The 20,643-nt window shown below is 26.6% G+C and overlaps 3 protein-coding genes across 3 annotated transcripts; all 3 read left to right on the plus strand.

Annotated features, from left to right (window-relative positions):
* Nucleotides 1-858: 858 nt before the first annotated feature.
* On the plus strand, nucleotides 859-5,952 carry OCT59_028625 (uncharacterized protein; the record flags this gene model as incomplete). Its single annotated transcript, XM_066147429.1, has 1 exon — nucleotides 859-5,952. The coding sequence occupies one exon, from the start codon at nucleotides 859-861 to the stop codon at nucleotides 5,950-5,952; it is 5,094 nt and encodes a 1,697-aa protein (XP_065994140.1).
* A 6,730-nt stretch (nucleotides 5,953-12,682) lies between these two features.
* OCT59_028626 (uncharacterized protein) lies at nucleotides 12,683-14,080 on the plus strand (the record flags this gene model as incomplete). The annotated part of the gene is made up of 1 exon (XM_066147430.1): nucleotides 12,683-14,080. The coding sequence occupies one exon, from the start codon at nucleotides 12,683-12,685 to the stop codon at nucleotides 14,078-14,080; it is 1,398 nt and encodes a 465-aa protein (XP_065994141.1).
* Nucleotides 14,081-17,223: 3,143 nt separating this feature from the next.
* On the plus strand, nucleotides 17,224-18,114 carry OCT59_028627 (uncharacterized protein; the record flags this gene model as incomplete). The annotated part of the gene is made up of 4 exons (XM_066147431.1): nucleotides 17,224-17,457; nucleotides 17,551-17,802; nucleotides 17,863-17,985; nucleotides 18,064-18,114. 4 exons carry the CDS (start codon nucleotides 17,224-17,226, stop codon nucleotides 18,112-18,114), a joined length of 660 nt encoding a protein of 219 aa, XP_065994142.1.
* Between the last annotated feature and the right edge of the window lie 2,529 nt (nucleotides 18,115-20,643).

The raw sequence follows: 20,643 nt of genomic DNA on the forward strand, positions 1-20,643 counted from the left end.
AAGTCTTAAAAATGTTACGCTGGAAAAACATATTGGTGAGTAGTATTAGTCTTATTCAATAAAGATCTTTATTCAAGCTTATTTATTGCACAATAAAATAATGGTTCAAAAGTTCTTTTAAAAAAATAAAATAATTAATAATATATATAAATCCGTAAAATAAATAATGATGTTATGTTTATTTGTAAAATCGAATACATGAATGTTTGTAAAAATTCTAATATTTCAATTTCCCGAATTTTTCGAATTTTTCCAACGAATCTGAAATTTTTTATTTACTATCTCCGCCGAATTGTTTACAACAAATAGAGACACGTATCAGTCGTGTCATCTCGTTATTTGCCCCCTGCAGCTAATTGTAACACGAGAGTACTCGCGTCACCACATTTGGCAAAATTGACTAATAAAAAATAAATTAAATTAAAATAAATGTTTAGTTAAATAAAAAAGGAAGGAAATATGCATATAAAAAATAAATTAATTTATTCTAACCTTTATAAATGTAATTTTTTTTAATTATCAATCCAATTTTATTTAAAATCTGATACGCAGTAAACTCTTATAATGTAATACAACTGCTGCTACAACATTCCAACTTCTTATGATCAAGATGTTAATGTAATAATGAGTAATATTTATGCGCAGTATCGCAGCTGGTCGCTTGATAACTATGTGAAACCAATTTTAATAAAGTTAGTGTAACTATTTACAATGACAATATCGCTACAATGATTTATTTCTAAATAAAGAAATTTAAAAAATACTTAAATACTTTCATTTCGTTAGCTACCATCTCACAGAATAAAAAAAAATTATTCACTAGACTTTCTCCAAAATAATATCGCTTCATATAACAATATGACGTCATATAATAATATCTTAAAAGATGATGAGGATTTTATAAAGAATTTCTTAAAAAACTTTTGTCGTCCAAATAATATTTCAAAAGAAGATGATGATTTCTTAAAAAATTTCTTAAAAAATTTTTATCGTCAAATAGTAAAATTAGAAAATTATGATAAACTAGAAAATATTGAAAATATTTTAACGAAATGGATAAAAGAATTTTTTAATATTAATAATAGAGATTTTGTAACAATATTAAATTTAATGGAAGATCATGAAGAAAATGAAAATTGGTTTTCGGGATTATTAGGTTATTTTTATGAACAAGGTATGGGAAAAACCACTAATAAAAATAAAGCACTAAATTTATATTTATTATCGCTTAATAATAATAATAATAATAATAACAACAACAATAATAATAATTATAATTATAATAATAATTATGACGATGATGAAAATGAAAATGTAGAACTAACTTCAAAATATCAATTATTAAATATCATTATTTCGAAATACTTATTATCATTTTTTTATTATAGAGATAATATTTTAGATAAAAGTAATTTTATTGTAAAAGAATTTAAATATTTTGAAAACGTTAACGTAATGTCACATGACCAGTTCGAAAATTTTAATGGTTTATTGATAAATATTTGTAAAGATGAAATAGATGTTATAGAAAAATATTTTGAATCAAAAGAAAAGTATTTAAACGAAAATCAATTAGATTATAATAAAAAGAAAGAATCAATAGAATTAAATAATTTAGGTTTCTGTTATCAGTATGGGTTAGGAAAAAATAAAGATGAATTTAAAGCATTTGAATTTTATTTGAAATCCGCAGAAAGAGGAAATTCTTGCGCGCAAAATAATTTAGGTTATTGTTATCAAAATGGAATTGGAATAAATAAGGATGAGAAAAAATCATTTGAATGGTATTTAAAAGCTTCCAACGAAGATATACATGCACAATATAATTTAGGTCTTTGTTATCAATACGGTATAGGAATAAATAAAGATGATAAGAAATCTTTTGAATGTTATCTTAAATCTGCTGAAAAAGGGTACTCAAATATACAAAATATGTTAGGTAATTGTTATAAAAATGGAATTGGAACGAAAAAAGATTTAGAGAAAGCTATTTATTGGTATAAAGAAGCAATAAATAATGGAAATAAATTCGCAATATGTAATTTAGGTATTTGTTATCAAAATGGAAAAGGTGTAGAACAAGATAAACAAATGGCTTTTGAATTGTTTCAAAAATCAGCTGAACAAGAGTGTATAAATGCACAATATCAACTCGGATGTTGTTATAATAATGGAATTGGAGTAAAAGCAAATATGACAAAAGCCTTTGAATTATATTCAATTGCTGCCGAAAAGGGACATGGTTTTGCACAACACACTCTTGGAACGTTATATATTAATGGTAATGGTACAGAAAAAAATATAGAAAAGGCTATTTATTGGTATATCAAATCAGCAGAAAGTGGATGTAAATTAGCACAATATAAATTAGGTAATTATTATAAAATTGGTGAATATGTAGAAAAAGATGAAAGAAATGCTTTTGAATATTATAAGAAATCTGCCGATCAAAATTATTTTTATGCACAATTTGAACTTGCAAATTGTTATGAAAAAGGAATTGGAATTGACATTGATTTATTAAAGGCTTTTGAATTGTACAAAATTGCCGCTAAAAAAGGATATCGTATAGCACAGAAAATTCTTGCAACTTTATATGAAAATGGGAAAGGTACAGAAAAAGATTTAGATAAATCATATTACTGGTTTAATAAAGCAGAAGAAAAAGATAATGTAGTGGCACAATATAATTTAGGTAATTGTTATAAAAATGGAAGAGGTATTATAAAAGATGAAGTTAGGGCATTTAAATATTATAAAAAATCGGCTAAGAAAGGATATTTAGAATCTCAATTTGAGTTAGGATTTTGTTATGAAAAAGGAATTGGAATTGAAGTTAATGAAAAAAGTGCAATTGAATCATATGAAATTGCAGCAGAAAATGGGCATATAATTGCACAATGTAATCTTGGAATTTTATATGAAAATTTCGAAAAAAATTTCGAAAAAGCTATTTATTGGTATAATAAGGCAGCAAAAAATGGGTCTGAAGTAGCACTATATAATTTAGGCAATTGTTATAAATGTGGTATAGGTGTGACTGTGGATGAAAGAAAAGCTTTTAAATATTATTATAAATCAGCTAAAAATGAATTTAGAGATGCAATATACCAACTTGGATATTGTTATGAAAAAGGAATTGGAATTCGTATTAATATATTAAAATCATTTGAGTTATATAAAAAAGCAGCTGAAAAAGGATGTAAATTTGCACAAAGTAATCTTGGAATTTCTTATGAAAATGGTAAAGGAACAGAAAAAAATTTCGAACAAGCCGTTTATTGGTACAACAAAGCTGCAGAAAATGGGTGTGAAATAGCACAATATAATTTGGGTAATTGTTATAAAAATGGTAAGGGCGTAGAAAAAGATGAGGAAAAAGCTTTTGAGTATTATAACGAATCAGCTAATCAAGAGTATTTATCTGCCAAATTTGAACTTGGATATTGTTATTATAAAGGAATTGGAACAGAAATTGACAAAACAAAAGCATTTGAGCTATATAAAGACGCAGCTGAAAACAAGTGTGTTATTGCACAAAGTTATCTTGGAATTTTGTATGAAAATGGGGAAGGCACAGAAGTAAATTTGAAAAAGGCTATTTATTGGTACAATAGAGCAGCAGAAAATGGATGTAAAATAGCACAATATAATTTGGGTAATTGTTATAAAGTTGGTAAAGGTATAAAAAAAGATGATGTTAAAGCTTTTATGCATTTTAGAACGTCTGCCAATCAAGGTCATGTTGATGCTTTATTTGAATTTGGTCGTTGCTATAATAATGGAATAGGAACTTATATTGATAAAGCAAAAGCATTTGAATTATATAAAACAGCGGCCAAAAAAGGATCTCGTTTTGCACAAAATGAACTTGGAACTTTGTATAAGAATGGTAAAGGAATAGAAAAGGATTTAAAAGAGGCAATTTTCTGGTATAAAAAAGCATCAAAAAATGGTTGTAAAGTCGCACAATATAATTTAGGTAATTGTTATAATTATGGGGTCGGTGTTAAAAAAAGTGAAATTAAGGCATTTGAATATTATAAAAAATCATCTGACCAAGACTATTTTGATGCACAAGTAAAACTTAAATGTTTTTATGATTATGGGCCCAAACGCGATAAAATAAAATCGGTTGAATTAAATAAAATCTTAGCTGAAAAGGGGAATGGTTTTGTTCAATGCATTGCTCAATACGATCTTGGGGTTGCATATCAATATGGTGATGGTATCATAAAAGATGAGAAAAAAGCTTTTGAATATTATGAGAAATCAGCTAATCAAGAATATCTGTATGCTCAATATCAACTTGCATGTTGTTATAATGAAGGAATTGGAATTGAAGTTGATAAAACAAAAGCATTTGAATTATATAGGATTGTTTCTAAAAAGGGATATTGTATTGCACAAAGTAAACTTGGAATTTTGTATGAAAATGGTGAAGGTACAGAAAAAAATTTGGATAAGGCTTTATTCTGGTATAAAAAAGGAGGAGCATATTATAATTTAGGTAATTGCTATAAAAACGGTAAAGGTGTGAAAAAAGATAAATATAAAGCCTTTCAATATTATATGTTGTCATACCATTATAATTTAAATAATATCGCAGATGCTGAATTTGAGCTTGGATGTTGCTACTTAAATGGAATTGGAACTAATATTGATGAGGCAAGAGCATTTGAATTTTATGAAAGTGCGGCTAATAGAGAACATCATATTGCGCAATATGAACTTGGAAATTTATATATTCATGGAATAGGGACAGAAAAAGATTTAGAGAAGGCTATCTACTGGTATAATAAAGCAGCAGAAAATGGATATGAATTAGCGTCATATAAATTGGGCAATATCTGTAAATTCGGGATCGAAGTTGAAAAAAATGAAATCATGGCATTTAATTATTATAAAAAGTCAGCCGATAAAGGATATTTAGATGGCCAGTTTGAGCTTGGATGTTGTTATTCTAATGGAATTGGGACTGATATTAATAAGGAAAAGGCATACGAATTATTTAAAATGGCAGCTAAAAGAGGACATCGTATTGCACAAAATGAACTTGGAAATCTATATATTCATGGTATAGGTACAGACAAAAGTTTAGTAAAAGCCATTTACTGGTATGATAAATCAGCAGAAAAAAATTATGAAATAGCGCAATATAATTTAGGGCATTGTTACCAATATGGTATAGGTGTTAAAGAAGATGAGACCAAAGCTTTTAAATTATACAAGACATCTGCTGAAAAAGGATATGTAGATGCACAAAATGATCTTGGAAAATTATATATTATGGCGAAAGAAGTTAAGAAGGACTTTAAGAAAGCTTTTTACTGGTTCCAAAAAGCTGCTATTAATGAAAATGAAATTGCATATGATAATTTAGGTACATGCTATGAATTAGGAATAGGTACTGATAAAGATGAATCTAAGGCATTTGAGTTTTATGAAAAATCCGCTGAAAAAGGGCATGTAAATGCAAAATTTCATCTTGGATATTGTTATGTAAATGGAATTGGAATTAAACCAAATAAGAAAAAAGGAATTGAATTATATAATGAAGCAACGGAGGAAGGAATTAGTGATACAATGTTCAATCATAGATCGTTTTATGAAAGCAAAGAAGAGATAATAAAGAATTTAAATGAGGTCAAATACTGGTATCAAAAGTCAGTAGAAAATGATGGTGGTATAGCATTATATAGATTAGGGAAATTTTATGAATTAGGAAAATCTGTCAAAAAAAATGAAATTAGAGCGTTCAACTATTATAAACAAGCAGTTGAAAGAGGATGTATAGATGGAAAATATAAACTGGGATATTATTTTTTTCACGGAATCATAGTTGATATTGATGAAGTAAAGGCCTATAATCTATATAAAGAAGCAGCCGTAGGGGGAAACGTTGATGCACAAAGATGTATTACATTGTTTTATAAACAGATTGAGGAATAGAGAAAACAATAATTTTAATCATTTTTATAAAAAAAAATTTAGATAATATAATAGATGTTTTTAGAATTTACAGTAGATTTTGATTTATTTTTTTTATTTTCGTTATTTTTTTGTATTCTATTTGAAAAATAACTAATATATAATTTATATATAATCTCATTTTTTATAATTAATAAAAAGTTTCTTTAAAACAATTTAAGAATTAAATTTAAATTTTTCAGGTTAGACTGACATAAGTTATCCTAATATATATGTTGTACCAGACGCGCACGCGTCAGGTGTTGATTAGGGATCAAATAAGTGTGTGAAGATTCTTTTTAACGAAAAGTAATTCTGGTTGCGGACTGGGCTGGGTTACAACTTATTTGTAATAAATTATTTTTATTAAATTCATAAATAATGGTTGTTTAACCTGACTTTTCTTACCAAATTTAATTATCTAAACAGTGAACGGATTTTATAATTTTATAAAACTTCATACTTATTAATTTCTCTACATAGTGATTAAAAATAAATATTAGTCACGTGACCAAGCAACGTAATTTATGATTTTGAAAAAGTTTCACGAAGATTGTTTATGAAATTAAGACCTTCTATAAAAAGATTCATTTAATTTTCGTTGATTGATCATTTAGGGATAAAAATGAATCTATCTAAAGTAAAAAGAATGGAACCATTTATACCGGCAAGTGAGAATTTCTGAGTAGTCATATGTTGTAAAGTACGTCCGTCTAATTAATTACTGTATTAGGATTCAATAAATATCTTTCTATGATATCATTGTTCTAAAAAGGTGAAGTACTTGTTGCTTTGTTTTCATTATAATTAATTTATAAACAATAGCTTCTTTTTCATTATACAAATACGGAGTTTTTGTTATTCCCCCTTACTGTACATATGTACCATCTTGTGACACCTTGTTATTATGCTGATCACATATGGGCAGGACCGCTGACTCATATGATTTTACATTTGTAATTTTTATACCGAAATGGATATTCATTTTTTAACCTGTTTAATTTATATTTTTGTTTTTGTTAAAAAAAAGTATTATACAATTACATATTAGATCCGGTTAATGTTGATTCTTTTTATAAAAAAAAAAAGTTTTTATCAAATTAAAAATAATGCTCATGAGTCTAATAAATGCAATTTGATCCAAGTTCAATATGATTTAACTTGATAATTCATAAATCACATTTTCACACGCACAAAAAAAAAAAAAAAAAAACAAAATATTCCAGCTCTGGAAAAAACTTACATAATAAATACATATTATCAAGTTAATCATTCACTCGTCTACAACAAATTTCAAAATTATATATAAAGAACCGATTATCCAGCTGCTAAAAAAAAAAAAATTTTTTTTTTTACAAGCAACCTAAATTTTGTATTTTTATTTATCTTAAATAACAAAAAAAGAATTCTCTTCATTAAACTTTAAGATATGGAAGACCCCGATTTTCAGCTCGTAAAAGAGCAGGTATTGGTATATAGAAAGACATATAAGATTTCGAACAAACTTATTTGAAGTGCAAGGAGTGGATATTTCATATTACGATGTAACGATAACACCTAAGGTCCCTCTGCGATTAAATAGGAAGGTATTTAATCGTTTTGTGGAACAAAATCGAGATGGAGCTCTTGGGGGTGCAAGACCGGTATTCGATGATATGTATTCAATAACGAAAAAAAAAATATTTTCGTTTACTAATATCAAATATTGAATAAAACAAACCGAAAGGTTACTATGTAATTTATATAAATATAACTTCAACAAGATATCAAGATATCAAAATTGTATTACATAATCCTTTCCTTAGAACAATCAATGCAGCATGATTTTTAAATATACGTTTGTACTTTAAAAGATACTAACTAATTGAAAATATTGGTAGGAAGAGCGAATATGTTTGCACATAAGCAATTGCGATTTGAGGATGATAGTTTTGACGTAAAATATCATTTTTTTTTTCTTTTTCGAAATTAAGAAAAAAATTTATTAAGTTCAATTATCATAATTAGGTGGAATTAGAGGAAGAAGATACGCCCGTGAGTAGAACACGACCGCCTCAAAGATTCAGAATTAAAATAAAAAAAAACTAGAGATATTGTTATAAGGGAACTATTCCAATTTTTAAATGCAAGAGACGATATGACAAATAATTGCCTAATGGGTAATTTATTTTTTACTTCATTATCTTTCCTTAATGATCAAATTTAATCTCACAATGGATTATAATCTTATTTATGTAATAAGCAACAATGGCAATGGACATTATTATTGGACACAAGATTTCTGCAACACATCAACTACCCCAAGAACACCACCAAAAAATTATCGGTAACGTGACTTGTACTACTAATCTAAAAATCGATGAAAAGTAATGTTTTTTACAATTCTTACTTCTCACCCCAACTGTTTTATATTTGCGTGTTTTTTCCAGTAATTTAACCTTGAAATATATATATTTATTCTCTTTTATTATAATTTATTCTATTCTATTTTCTTAATCTTATTGTATTTTATTTTGTTGTGAAAATAAAAACGCTTTTTTTTATATTAAATACAAAATTTATTTACAACCTTGGGAATATAAAGGTGAAACTATCAAGTTTTGAATAATAATAAGACTTTTCCATTTAATACATTATAAAAATTATCTTTTTATTACTATTATTAAATTATATAAATAACACGAAGACCTACTGTTAAATTTTTAAAATAATAAATAATTTATTCACTTATTTTAATAAAAAAAAACAAATAATAAATTTTATAAAGTGAAAAGGATTAGAATGCTATAGTCATATCTTGTCGCATCACAGAAAAATTTATTTCAATCTTCAACCACTCTAATAATTCAATTACCTTAATTGTACTTTCATTTTTAAAAATATTCTTATCAAACTCAACAATAGATAAAAATGATAAATGCATTGAAAAGGTGTAATCTTATATTTGGTGTAGGTGAATAATTATGATTCTTGAAAGATGACGAAGCCGTCCTATAAGATGGATGTCGGTTTCTTCAGAGGAAGAAGGAATTGATTTCACAAAATCACATTTAGCAACAAAATAGCAACGAATTTGGGTATTCACGGAAGGTGTTACATTTCCATGAGAACGATAAGATTCCAAACGATAAGCATTAGTAGTATTGCTAACATCTAAATATTTAAGATCGATGCTAAAATAAATTAAAATATGAAGTATTAGAATACTGAAGTTTAACAAAGATTAAATTAAATCATAATAAATATCTTCTTTCGTGTTGAGAGCCAGTTAATTGAGAAATACCAAGACGAGATGTATGTATATATACTGCGGAGTCATCAGTTTCCCTTCTAAATTGATATCAAGTTCACTTTGTTGATTTTCGTATAATCATAAATATTTGCAACATACAAGGTCAAAATATGGTTCGCAATAGTGCTCCGCAAAATTCGGGTCTAACCCGGATAATTCAATCCGAGTAAATTTTAAATCGGGTCGGTACTAACAATTTTAATAACCCGTGACCCGCATGACCCGACCCGTCGGGTCGGGTCATTCATTTCCTTGACTCGAGTTTTGACCCGAATTAGACCCGGATGATCATTAAAATCACTGATCACATATCGATTACGCATTAATATTGATTACGTTATATAATTTTGTTAGATAAATGAGGTAGTATATCCTCAACTTAGCGAAAATTGCTAGAGACACCTCGCAATTTTGGGTATGTGTATGAATTATTATTTTAATTATTAACATTACATTAACTAATAAGTTGATTTTGATGATTAATAAAGCAACCAGCATTCCAATAGTTTCCAGTGGAACCGATTTGATAGCTGCAAAAAGATGTAGTCTTAAAGCAGATAGAATTAGAGCATGCATGTGTTTAAAGTCCTGGCAGATATAAAGTATAGTCAAATTTCTGTTAAAGCAAGTGATATAATTTCGATTTTATAGTTCAAATATAAAGCAATAAATAAACAGGAAATTGAAGATATCTTTAAATTCGTGCTTAGCTTTAGTTTTAATAACAAAAAGTTGTGTGACCTATATGATCATCTTGTAGATCAATTACCTTGCGTTATTGAAAAAATTATATTTGAAAAAATATTTTTGATATATTACTAAGCATACAGTATATTATCCAATGAAAATTTCGGGTCTAACCCGGGTTATTCGAATTAAATATACTCGGGTCGGGTTAAAATCGGATCATTTCTATTTTTGCCGGGTCGAGTCGGATATATTCTCCAAACCCGACCGAATCCGACCCGGTAGGAGCACTAGTTCGCAATAGTATCAATGTTTTCCAAAGTAAAATACACGTCATCAATTACAAGATTTCTATTTAATCAAGTGAAACAGTGAGATGAGCTAGTAACATAACTTACTAGAGGGTCTGCAAATGGGACCAGGAACCCAGAAACCCGGACCCAGCTCAGACCCGGATTCGAATTTGGGCCGGCAAACTTTCTTTCAAAATTCACCTGGGCCGGGTTCGTTAAATCCAGATTTTCGTAATTCTGGCTAAATATTACAGTATTAATAAAGTTATAATTAAAAAAAAAAAAAATTAAAAATTATCGATATTAATACAATAATATAAATAAAAGTGAATGTCAGACATGATTATAATTTTATTGTATTACTTATTGTGTCATACTCCTGACTTGGCTATAATTAATTCTTTTAACTTTATAAAGAACTGCTTTATTTCACTATTGAAAAAACAGTATAATTATCTGCGATTTTTATTGTCCTAATCAGAAATTTTGGTTAGTTCAAATGGGAGTCACTTAAATTTCAAAATTTTCACTATATTTATTATTTATTACCATTATTTAAGGTTAGTCATAATAATTACGTAAATTTCCCCTTTAACATATATGAGGTCATCGCTATGAATGAAGATCATCTACGAACGAACGTCAATTTTTTTGATTATTATTGGTTAATCGAATATCCAACTAAATTTTTACACATTATGAAAATTAATGTTTCTTTATAAAATTTATTAATTACAAATTACAAATAAAAATTACAATTTTTTATATTATCAATAACATTATTTTTTTTGCATTAAATTTGACTATATTATGAGGAAACATTTATTAAATGTTCAGGTCAAGTTCGTAATTAATCTGATTTATGATTAAATTCATTTTATCACACGGTTCCTAATAATTCAAGATTGATAAAAAAGTCTATTAATATTAGTTTTCATTATTAGTCAAATGGTATTATTAAATAGATGGACGAACTCCTCGGAACTGTGATATAAATCACGAATCACTGTGGGTGATTTTCGATCATGTTGATTTCGATGGACTAAATGTCAAATATATTTGCAATTATATAGGCTATTATTATTTTAATAACAAAACATCAGTATGAACATTTAATTTAATATACCATATACCATATACGTCATTTCGAGGATTTTAAATCAAACAAACAGTGCTTACTTCCTTTCGAAACAATTCAAACTGTTAAATTGTCATTTAACTTGTGATTAAACCGGTTTTATTTTTTTGGTAACAATACTTTTTTATTATTAATAATAAGAAAATGAAAAAAAGTGAAAAAAAATAAAAGTGTTATCATAATAAGTAAATAAAAAATGAAAAAAAATAAAAAAAAACAATTTTCTTTTAAAAAAAATTTCTCAATCAAAGTTATTTAATAAATTTCCTGGCTTATAAGAAACGGAAAAAAAAAATATTAAAAAAAAGTAACAATTATAAGTAAAAACCAGGCGCGGCGATGCAATCCGCTGCGGTAATTGCACCATTCAACAAGACATTTTTAGCAAAAAAAAAATCCAATTAAAATTTTATTAACCAAATTGTATTACGCATGACCCACATGACCCACATGACTCAACAACAGTCAAATTATTCTAACTATAAATAGATCATGCGGCAGGCGCAGAGCTGTTACACAATTCAAATCATTTATACAATTGGTAATCTAGACTGGACGATCTACGAGTGTAATTTAAATTATATATTAACGAAAGCCGACAATAAGTAATTTTTTCAAAATTTATCAGCAATTTCGTACTATTTTAAAAGCGTAGCCAATCTGTAGAATTATCTATTTTTCGAAGAGAGGTTACACAAATCCAAGAATATCCGTTATACTCATTCTATTAACTAAATTTGATTAGTAATAGTAATAATATAAATATTTATTTATGATATAATATATTTAATACAATTATATATTAGATTATAATTGAAAAAAACTAAAAAAGTATAATTGAAATAAAAAAGGAAACCTGATTCTACTATTGTTTAAATACTAATTGAGGTAATGATCATCACGTAATTGCGTAATATTAGCAATATATATCATTTCCGCAGAATATTCGGAGATTCATTACCCTTACAAACTTCCTTTTAAAGTAAAGACGTAGTACCACCAATAACTAGTACCATAGATATTTAAATAAAGAGTTTTGTCGTAAAAAAGATTTCGAAAAATAAAAAAAAAAAGAAAAATATTTAAACCCAAAAACAAATATACTTGACAGTTATGATGATGGAAAATAATATTAATATTATTATTAAAGATGATGAAAATTTTTTAATAAATATTTTAAAAGATTTTTATCGTAAAATTATTGAAACAAAAAATTTTAATAATTTTGAAATTATTTCGATCGAATGGATAAAAAATGAAATTTTAAATAATAAAAAAAATTCTATAAAAATTCTTAAATTAATGCAAAATCATAAAGAAAGTAACAATTGGTTCACAAGTTTAATAGGATTTTTTTATCAATTTGGTATAGGTTGTAATATAAATAAGAATAAGGCTAAGGAATTATATTTTTTGGCTCTTAATAATGAAACTGAAAAAGATTTTTTAAATGAAAATTTTGATAAATTACATTTAATTGAAAATGTTGATACATTAAAAAATGAAAATATAATTATTGGAAAATATTTATTATCATTATTTTATTATAAAGATATTATCTTGGATGTAGAAGGTTTTAAATATAATCAAAATAAAAAGAATATAAAAAATGATGATCAAAATGAAATTATAAAGTTATTAAAATTGGCTAAAAATGGTGATATTAAAGCACAATATAATTTAGCAATCTGTTATCAAAATGGAAATGGTATAGAAACTAATCATAAAAAAGCTTTTAAATGGCTTTTAAACTCTGTAGAGAATGGAAATTTGGATGCACAATATAATTTAGCCATTTTTTATATGGATGGAATAGGAGTACAAAAAGATGAAAAAGAAGCATTTAAATGGTTTTTAAAATCTGAACAAAGTAGTTACTATCTAGACACTGAAGATGAAAAAGAAAATTTTGAAAAGTACTTAAAACTAGCAATATCAAATGATTCAGTGGCGCAAAATAATTTAGGAAACTGTTATCTATCTGGTAAAGGAATAGGTAAAAATGAGACAAAAGCATTTGGATGGTACTTAAAATCTGCAAATGCAGGTTTTGCGGGATATGCTGAAGGTCAATTTAATTTAGGTTACTGTTATGAAAATGCCATAGGAACAGGAAAAAATGTGATAAAAGCATTTGAATTGTACCTTAGATCGGCAATTGCAGGAAATGCCAAAGCACAAAATAGGTTGGGAGAATGTTATACTGATGGAATAGGGACGAAAAAGAATAAAATGAAAGCATTTAGTTGGTTTTCACAATCAGCTGAGAATGGTGACGCAGATGGGCAATTCAATTTAGGATGTTGTTATCAATATGGTGATGGTGTAGATATAAACGAAACAAAAGCATTTGAATGGTACTCAAAATCAGCTGAAAAAGGAAATACAGCAGCGCAAAATAATTTAGGACTTTGTTATCAGTATGGTAAAGGTGTATTAATAAATGAAAAAAAGGCATTTAAATTGTATCTGAAATCTGCTTCAAATGGAAATGCTGAAGCACAAAATAATTTAGGATATTGTTTTAAACATGGAAAGGGAGTTACTAAAAGTAAAAAGAAATCATTTAAATGGTATTCAATATCTGCAAAAAATGGGAATACAGATGCACAAAATTATATAGAAACATACAACAATGATGATGTAATCAAAAAATTCAAAGATAATATTTTATCAGGTATTAATAAATTATATAATTAATAATATGTCGTGCAGAGTTATGTCAGGTGATGTGAATCAGATTATCAGAATAATAGATTGTCACTTGACACATATTTATTGTTCACGTGGAATGTATAAATAAAAAACATATACTTATTCGTCATATTAGAAGTATTTTAGAGTTTTTTCAAGTAAATTTAGGAAACAAATTAAAATAGAATAATGTAAATAGCCGATACATAATCGTTTTTTGAATTAATTCAATCAATTGGATATTTTAGGATTAGATATTTTTTAATAAGATACTCAACATATTGATAATGGATATTTCAAGTTTAATGTCAAGAAATACTAAGTTAAAAATATTCACATATAAGAGTTTATATGCAAGTAGTTTTAAGTATATACTTTTTGTTATATACTAAATCGCGGGCTTCTTTTTTTTAACTGCGGCGAAAGAATACTTCACTATTCTACTTTTTTATATCGACCTTGATTTCCTTGGAAAGTAAAAATATAGTCAATACCTTTTTTATATTTTTTTATAATCTTCAATATTTTTTGAATTCCACAATTTTGGTATTATTATCTATTATATTATTATATTTTGATGGCTCGCTGTTACAAATTCAATTACAACATTAAACGATAACAACACCTTACTCCACTCAAACGAACGCATACTGCCTAGGATGCAACTTACTGTACGTAAATTATAGCCTTAGTTATACATAATCAAAAAGTAAATTCCATAAAATTAGTAATCCTAGCCTCCCTAATATTAATTTCATCACAATCTCACTAACCAGATTACTAGATTCACCGATATGGATTTCCAGTAACATTGAGAGATATTGACACGTTCGAAGAGAATAATTCAGATTATGCAGTAAATGTATTCTATCCTGCGCCAGCCAAAAATGACAAAGAGAAATTGATTTCAAAGCTGGACACGCTCCACATTAAAATGGATGGAATCGAATCTTTTAGCTATCCACTCTGTCCGGAACGCCGGATAATTAACGCAAAGACATTGGAGACTAAAGACCGTTATTTCATTGATTAATGAATTTGGAATGCAACTTGGGATTTATTCTGTGTATTAGAGTTTGGTCAATCTCCTTGGCTTGAACCATACATTATATCAAATACAATACGGGTACAGTACGACGTCGCAACGCAAAAAAATGCATTCGAAAAAGATTTATGGAAATTGGTGAATAATCGTTCCATAAACACATCTTGACGGGCGATTAATTTGGCGTCTTTTCTATTTAGTCGGTATTCGTATCAGAATTATTTTGGTGGTGTATGTTGTGACTATGTTGTGGTGATGTCGCGCATGCTGGTTGAGGTTGATTGTTCTGTGGTGAAGAAGTAGAAGCCAATGATTGTTTAGTGGGTATTAGTAGACTGCGCCCATCTCTTTCTTTTGTTGAATATATGCAGGATCCAATTTGTGATCCTGTTGTTTTTTCAGTTTTTGTTCAGCTTTTAAACGTTGTTCCTCTTTACGATGGGCAGCTTTTAAATTGTTTCTACGGGTTTGTTTTTTCATTTTTTCGCCAATTTTAGTTTAGGCGATAAAAGATGGGTGTAGATGACTAAAGTAACATGCGGTATTTTTTTAAGTATTAGTTGATCGTTAGAGGTTAAGTGTTGTAGTAGATTCAGGCGAAATTTGCGTAAAAACTTCTCGGTCGTTAGCGTAGTAGTCAGATGGAAGGTTCTAACAATATCAAATTTGAGAATATACAATATATATATTTTTTGGGGTAAATGTAGTCCTGGAAGTGAACTTATACAAATTCTAAACACTACTTGTATTTGTATACATCAGAAATTCTCCTCCTGCCTCACCTCTGCCATTGTTATTAGGAAACGGAAACCGTTGTAAGTCCGGAGCGAAAAAGGAATGTTAAAACTCCGATTTGCGATTTCATTGGATGACGTCATGTGAGGGACAGAGAAACTCACGTGATTGATCTAATTTTTTGCATGGAACATTTATCTTGAGAAAAAAAAAGAAAATAACAAATGTTTTTTTCTTAAAATACATAAAATAAAATCATTTTATTTCAAGTTACAGTAGCTTGATAAAAATTAATACTTAATGAAATTGTTAGAATACCTTCACAAATAACTTTTACCAATAATTAAGAACTCGCTGATAAGTTTGATTTTTTAATGTTTATCGTAGAAAATATCAATAATTTTCGTCAAAGACTTCTAAATTAAATAAATATGTTATTAAAAATGTTTTGAAATTATGAGATCTTACGCACGAATTTTAACAAATCGTTAAAATTTATATCTGATTACCTCCGCGTTTTAATTTCTTTCTATTAACAAAAGCAGTTGATATACTATACATAGAAATTAACTTTATTGTCTGAAGCTCAGAGTAGGACATTATCTTTTTGGGAGGTAGTGATGGTCACGTAAGGTTTTCGTTTGCCATGCCGCGTGACATAAATTATTTTTGTATGATATTAAAACAATGAGTAATTTGTTGGTCGTGGAAAATATTATGTTGGTTATACGGAAGGTAATTCTATTAGTTATCATAATTATTATATACTGTACATATCGGTGAATTTCGGTTTGCTGAAACTACAGTATTTTGAAAATTATCAAATTGAAATTGGAATGAAAAAAAATTCTTATTTACCTAATTTACTCTCTGTTTTAAACTCTTTCTACTGGGAAACCATTTTTATGTTAAAAAACCAGGTAACAATGAAGATGAGCGTGATAAAATTTTTATTCGATGATATATGACTTGACGATATCCGATATATTGATAAGACGATAGTATAAGATATTTGTATTGTTTAATCGACACATTAGACTATTTTTATTGTATAGTACGTGATTTGATTAAGCGATAAAAATCCTGTCATCTTTTGGAATACCATTTAAAGACAAGCTTCTTTTTTGATAACTTTTTTGGTAAAACATTCAAAGTCATACTGATTAATCTCTAATCAAGTGATTAGTAGTATCACGCTACACTATATAAAGTTACTTCTCCGACAACTCATTTTAAAGACTTATATATTTTTTTTTTATCAAAGATTTTCAGTTTTTTTTTATCAAATTTCGTATAATACACTTTTCTTTTTATATTCTGAAGATTATTTATTTTTTTTATCAAATATATTTTTATTTTACATTCAAGAATGTCTTCTCGTATCTATAATCATTATGAAATCGACGCCCGTTTATCTAATCTACTTGAAAAGTTTCTTGAACAAGAATTTGATGAGACTGATTACAGCTGTCACGAAGATTATTCCTCGTTATCCGATAACTCCTCGAACTGCAATTATAATTCTCATTTTTCCATTAATGAATATTCACCATCTTCAAATATTGATCTCTGTAATATCTTTTATGAAGATTCAAATGTTGAGGTATAATTTTATTTTAATTTATAAAATTAAAATGAAACCATAATATCTTATATACATGGTACACGTTCTGTGCATATTATATATATGAATTAGAGTGAAGACTTGGACTCTGATTATAAATACGCGTCAACCGTGAAAGAAAATTCAGAAGAGAGTGATGATAATTATGACAGTTCAACTGAGAGAGATGAAGATGAGGAATCTAACAAATGTTCTTCAAGGGAAAAAGATGTGCCAGAAGATTTACGTGATTTACTTCGATTTTATAATGATTTGGATGATGGAGACGATGTCGAAGTTGATAGACAATTTGAAGATATCGAAAACGTAAATGCAATATATACAGTACGTAAAACATCGCTCCTGTTTGGCCGTTAAATAAAAAAATTACTTTTTTATTTCTAGGACAATGAGAGTGAATGTATCTTTATGCTTAACTGTGATATTCATCCGCTAACCAGTGATAAAGAGGATAATATTTTGAGAAATGATATAAAGAAATGTAAAACTGGAGCTATTAGAAATAAAGTGAGTTTACTTAAATGATATATTATTTAAATCAAAAATATTTTGTTCAACAAAAATTTATATATATTTAATAAATAGAAATATCGAGTTCATCAATATCTTAAACCCTGGACGACCTCTTATTGTTGATGTTTTATGCATCGGATATACTTAAAGCACTTTTGATGTAATTTTGGTACGTTTAAGTAACAAACTCAAGTTTGTTACAATAATTATAATATAGTACGATGCAAATTGTTTAATTTTATATTCTAATATTTTATGGATCATATTCTTAACTATTATAACTTCTATTTCAGATATCAGATTGAAAGTGTAAATTTCTTATAATGACGGAAAGTCTCCAAATATCCTATAATCCACAAAGCTAGAAACTTATAATATAAGAATTTAATAATATGATTAGATAAAATTTTTATGTAAATAAATCAATCTTAAAAAACTAATAGCTGTATTATTGAAATTTATCTTAGAATACGATACTCATAAAATTATAATAATATAATTAAGTAGAATTTTTATGTATATAAATCATTCTTAAAGAACTTTCATTGCTTTTAATTATCATTAAATAATTACTAGTTGTATTAAATAAAATTGTATATAATACTCGCTCACTCATTTAATATCGTTGTTCATCAATAATTTAATTATTTGCTATATAAAATCATGTCCCTAAGACTAAAAGGCTAGGTATGGAATCCTACTATTAACTTTACTAGATCTCTGCTGCCTTGATAATTATTAACGATATATATCGGTTAAATTAAAAATTTGGATAATTACAACTTTAATCACTTTAGGTTAACAAGAAATGTACTTAATCCTTCGATGACGAAAAGAAATAAAACCTTTATTATATTCTAATAATAAACTATCAAATATATTACACTACAATAATAAAATAAATTCATGTGGCACTTTTTTATATACCAATTAACAGTAAAAGAAAATAAGAAACTCTTACATGTAACTACTTTATTAAATAACGAAATTTTTATTATATTTTTTTTTTAATCATGATTTTTTGACGTTAACAGTTAAGCATTCTCTTTTAATAAATATTTTTAATTTTTAATTAATAAATAATTACATTCTATATACAATTATTACAAGTGTGGTTTTTCCTGCGATTATATTAAATAGTTATTGTATGGAGGAAAGGAGATGGCCGATACCGGCGATACCCCATCCAATAACTGACGATCATTAGGAATACTGCGGTGATCAATAGGTTTTTCAGAAACCCGGTCAGTCGTGTCACCTTCACATGGATTAAATTGCAAATAAAATAAATAAAATGAAGACAAAAATAAAATTTCGGTTCATCTTGCTGAAAATATTTATATTTTGTGAATATTATTAAATATTTGTTATAATATAATTATCAATAGCTTACTTTCAGAGTTATTTCCTTTTTATAGAGAAAAGACAGCCTTCTGAGTTGCATTAAAATCCGTATTTCCGCCATTTTGAAAAAAAAGATAATGAATTATTCGGAAAACCCTTGCCACTGAGAACTTATCTTCTTTTTAAACGTGACATCCAAAAAATTTTTTTCATTCTGTCAGTATAATCTTTAATAATGTCGAAATATTACACATATTATTCAATAACGATTAGAATCCTGTTATAATAAAATCTTGACGTTCACAATCCTGACAAATCATAATTCCGAAAATTCAAAATCCCAGGACTCATTATCCCGATACTTATTATCTTTATTTTATTTTATTTTATTTTTTTGATGTAATAATTTTGTAATAAATTGTAATAATTAAATATTGTAAAAATTAGTATTTTTTTTTTATTAATACGTCGTAAAAATTAAATGTTTTTATTAATAATTCATAATTTTAATAATACTTCGCAAAATTTAATGAATCAGTTCTTTTATATTTTTTTAATAGATGGTACAGAATTAGGAAATATATTTTTTTATCATTTTTCGTAGTACTTTTATTTGTTTATTTATTTATTTATTTATTTTTGATAATAAAGTGGTAATTATGAATTACCGTTTTGGAAAGTTTATTTTAAGAAGAAAATTTTTTAAATTTTTTCTAAATAGAAAATATTCTATAATCATTTACAGTAAAAAATAATCAGTTAATAGTTAGTAGCAAATGCCACTAACCGGAAAAACTTTTCGTATTTAGAGCATTGTACAACAAGAAAACTGAAAATTAGAGGCTGCTTTTTTTATTCTGCAGTAAACAAATAAGGTAACAATTTTTTATAAATATGCGGATGCATACTCATTATAATATTACCTTATATAGAAATTTAAAATAGAATCGATCTCCTACTTGAATAACTTGAATTTTTAATACATATCGTCGATCACAAGCATTATTCGTACAATTATTTCTTACTAGAATTTCTGTTTTTACGTTGTTTATTTTCAAGCCAAAAAAAGTTGAAGACGAAGTACATGTGGAAATAATGTTAATAAGTTTGCATAATAAATACTTGAATATTATGGGTTCATTCTATATTACAGTAACAATAGTAACAATAGTAACCATGTTTTTAATACTAACGATAAAATTCAATTAAATACAATAGAATTTTTTTTAAAAAGAAAAAGTAAATAAATATTTTCTTTTAAATATTTATTTATTACAACTAATTAAATAAATTATAATTATGTTAAGA

This window comes from Rhizophagus irregularis, chromosome 8 (assembly GCF_026210795.1).
Source record: "Rhizophagus irregularis chromosome 8, complete sequence".
NCBI classification, from domain to species: Eukaryota; Fungi; Glomeromycota; class Glomeromycetes; order Glomerales; family Glomeraceae; genus Rhizophagus; species Rhizophagus irregularis.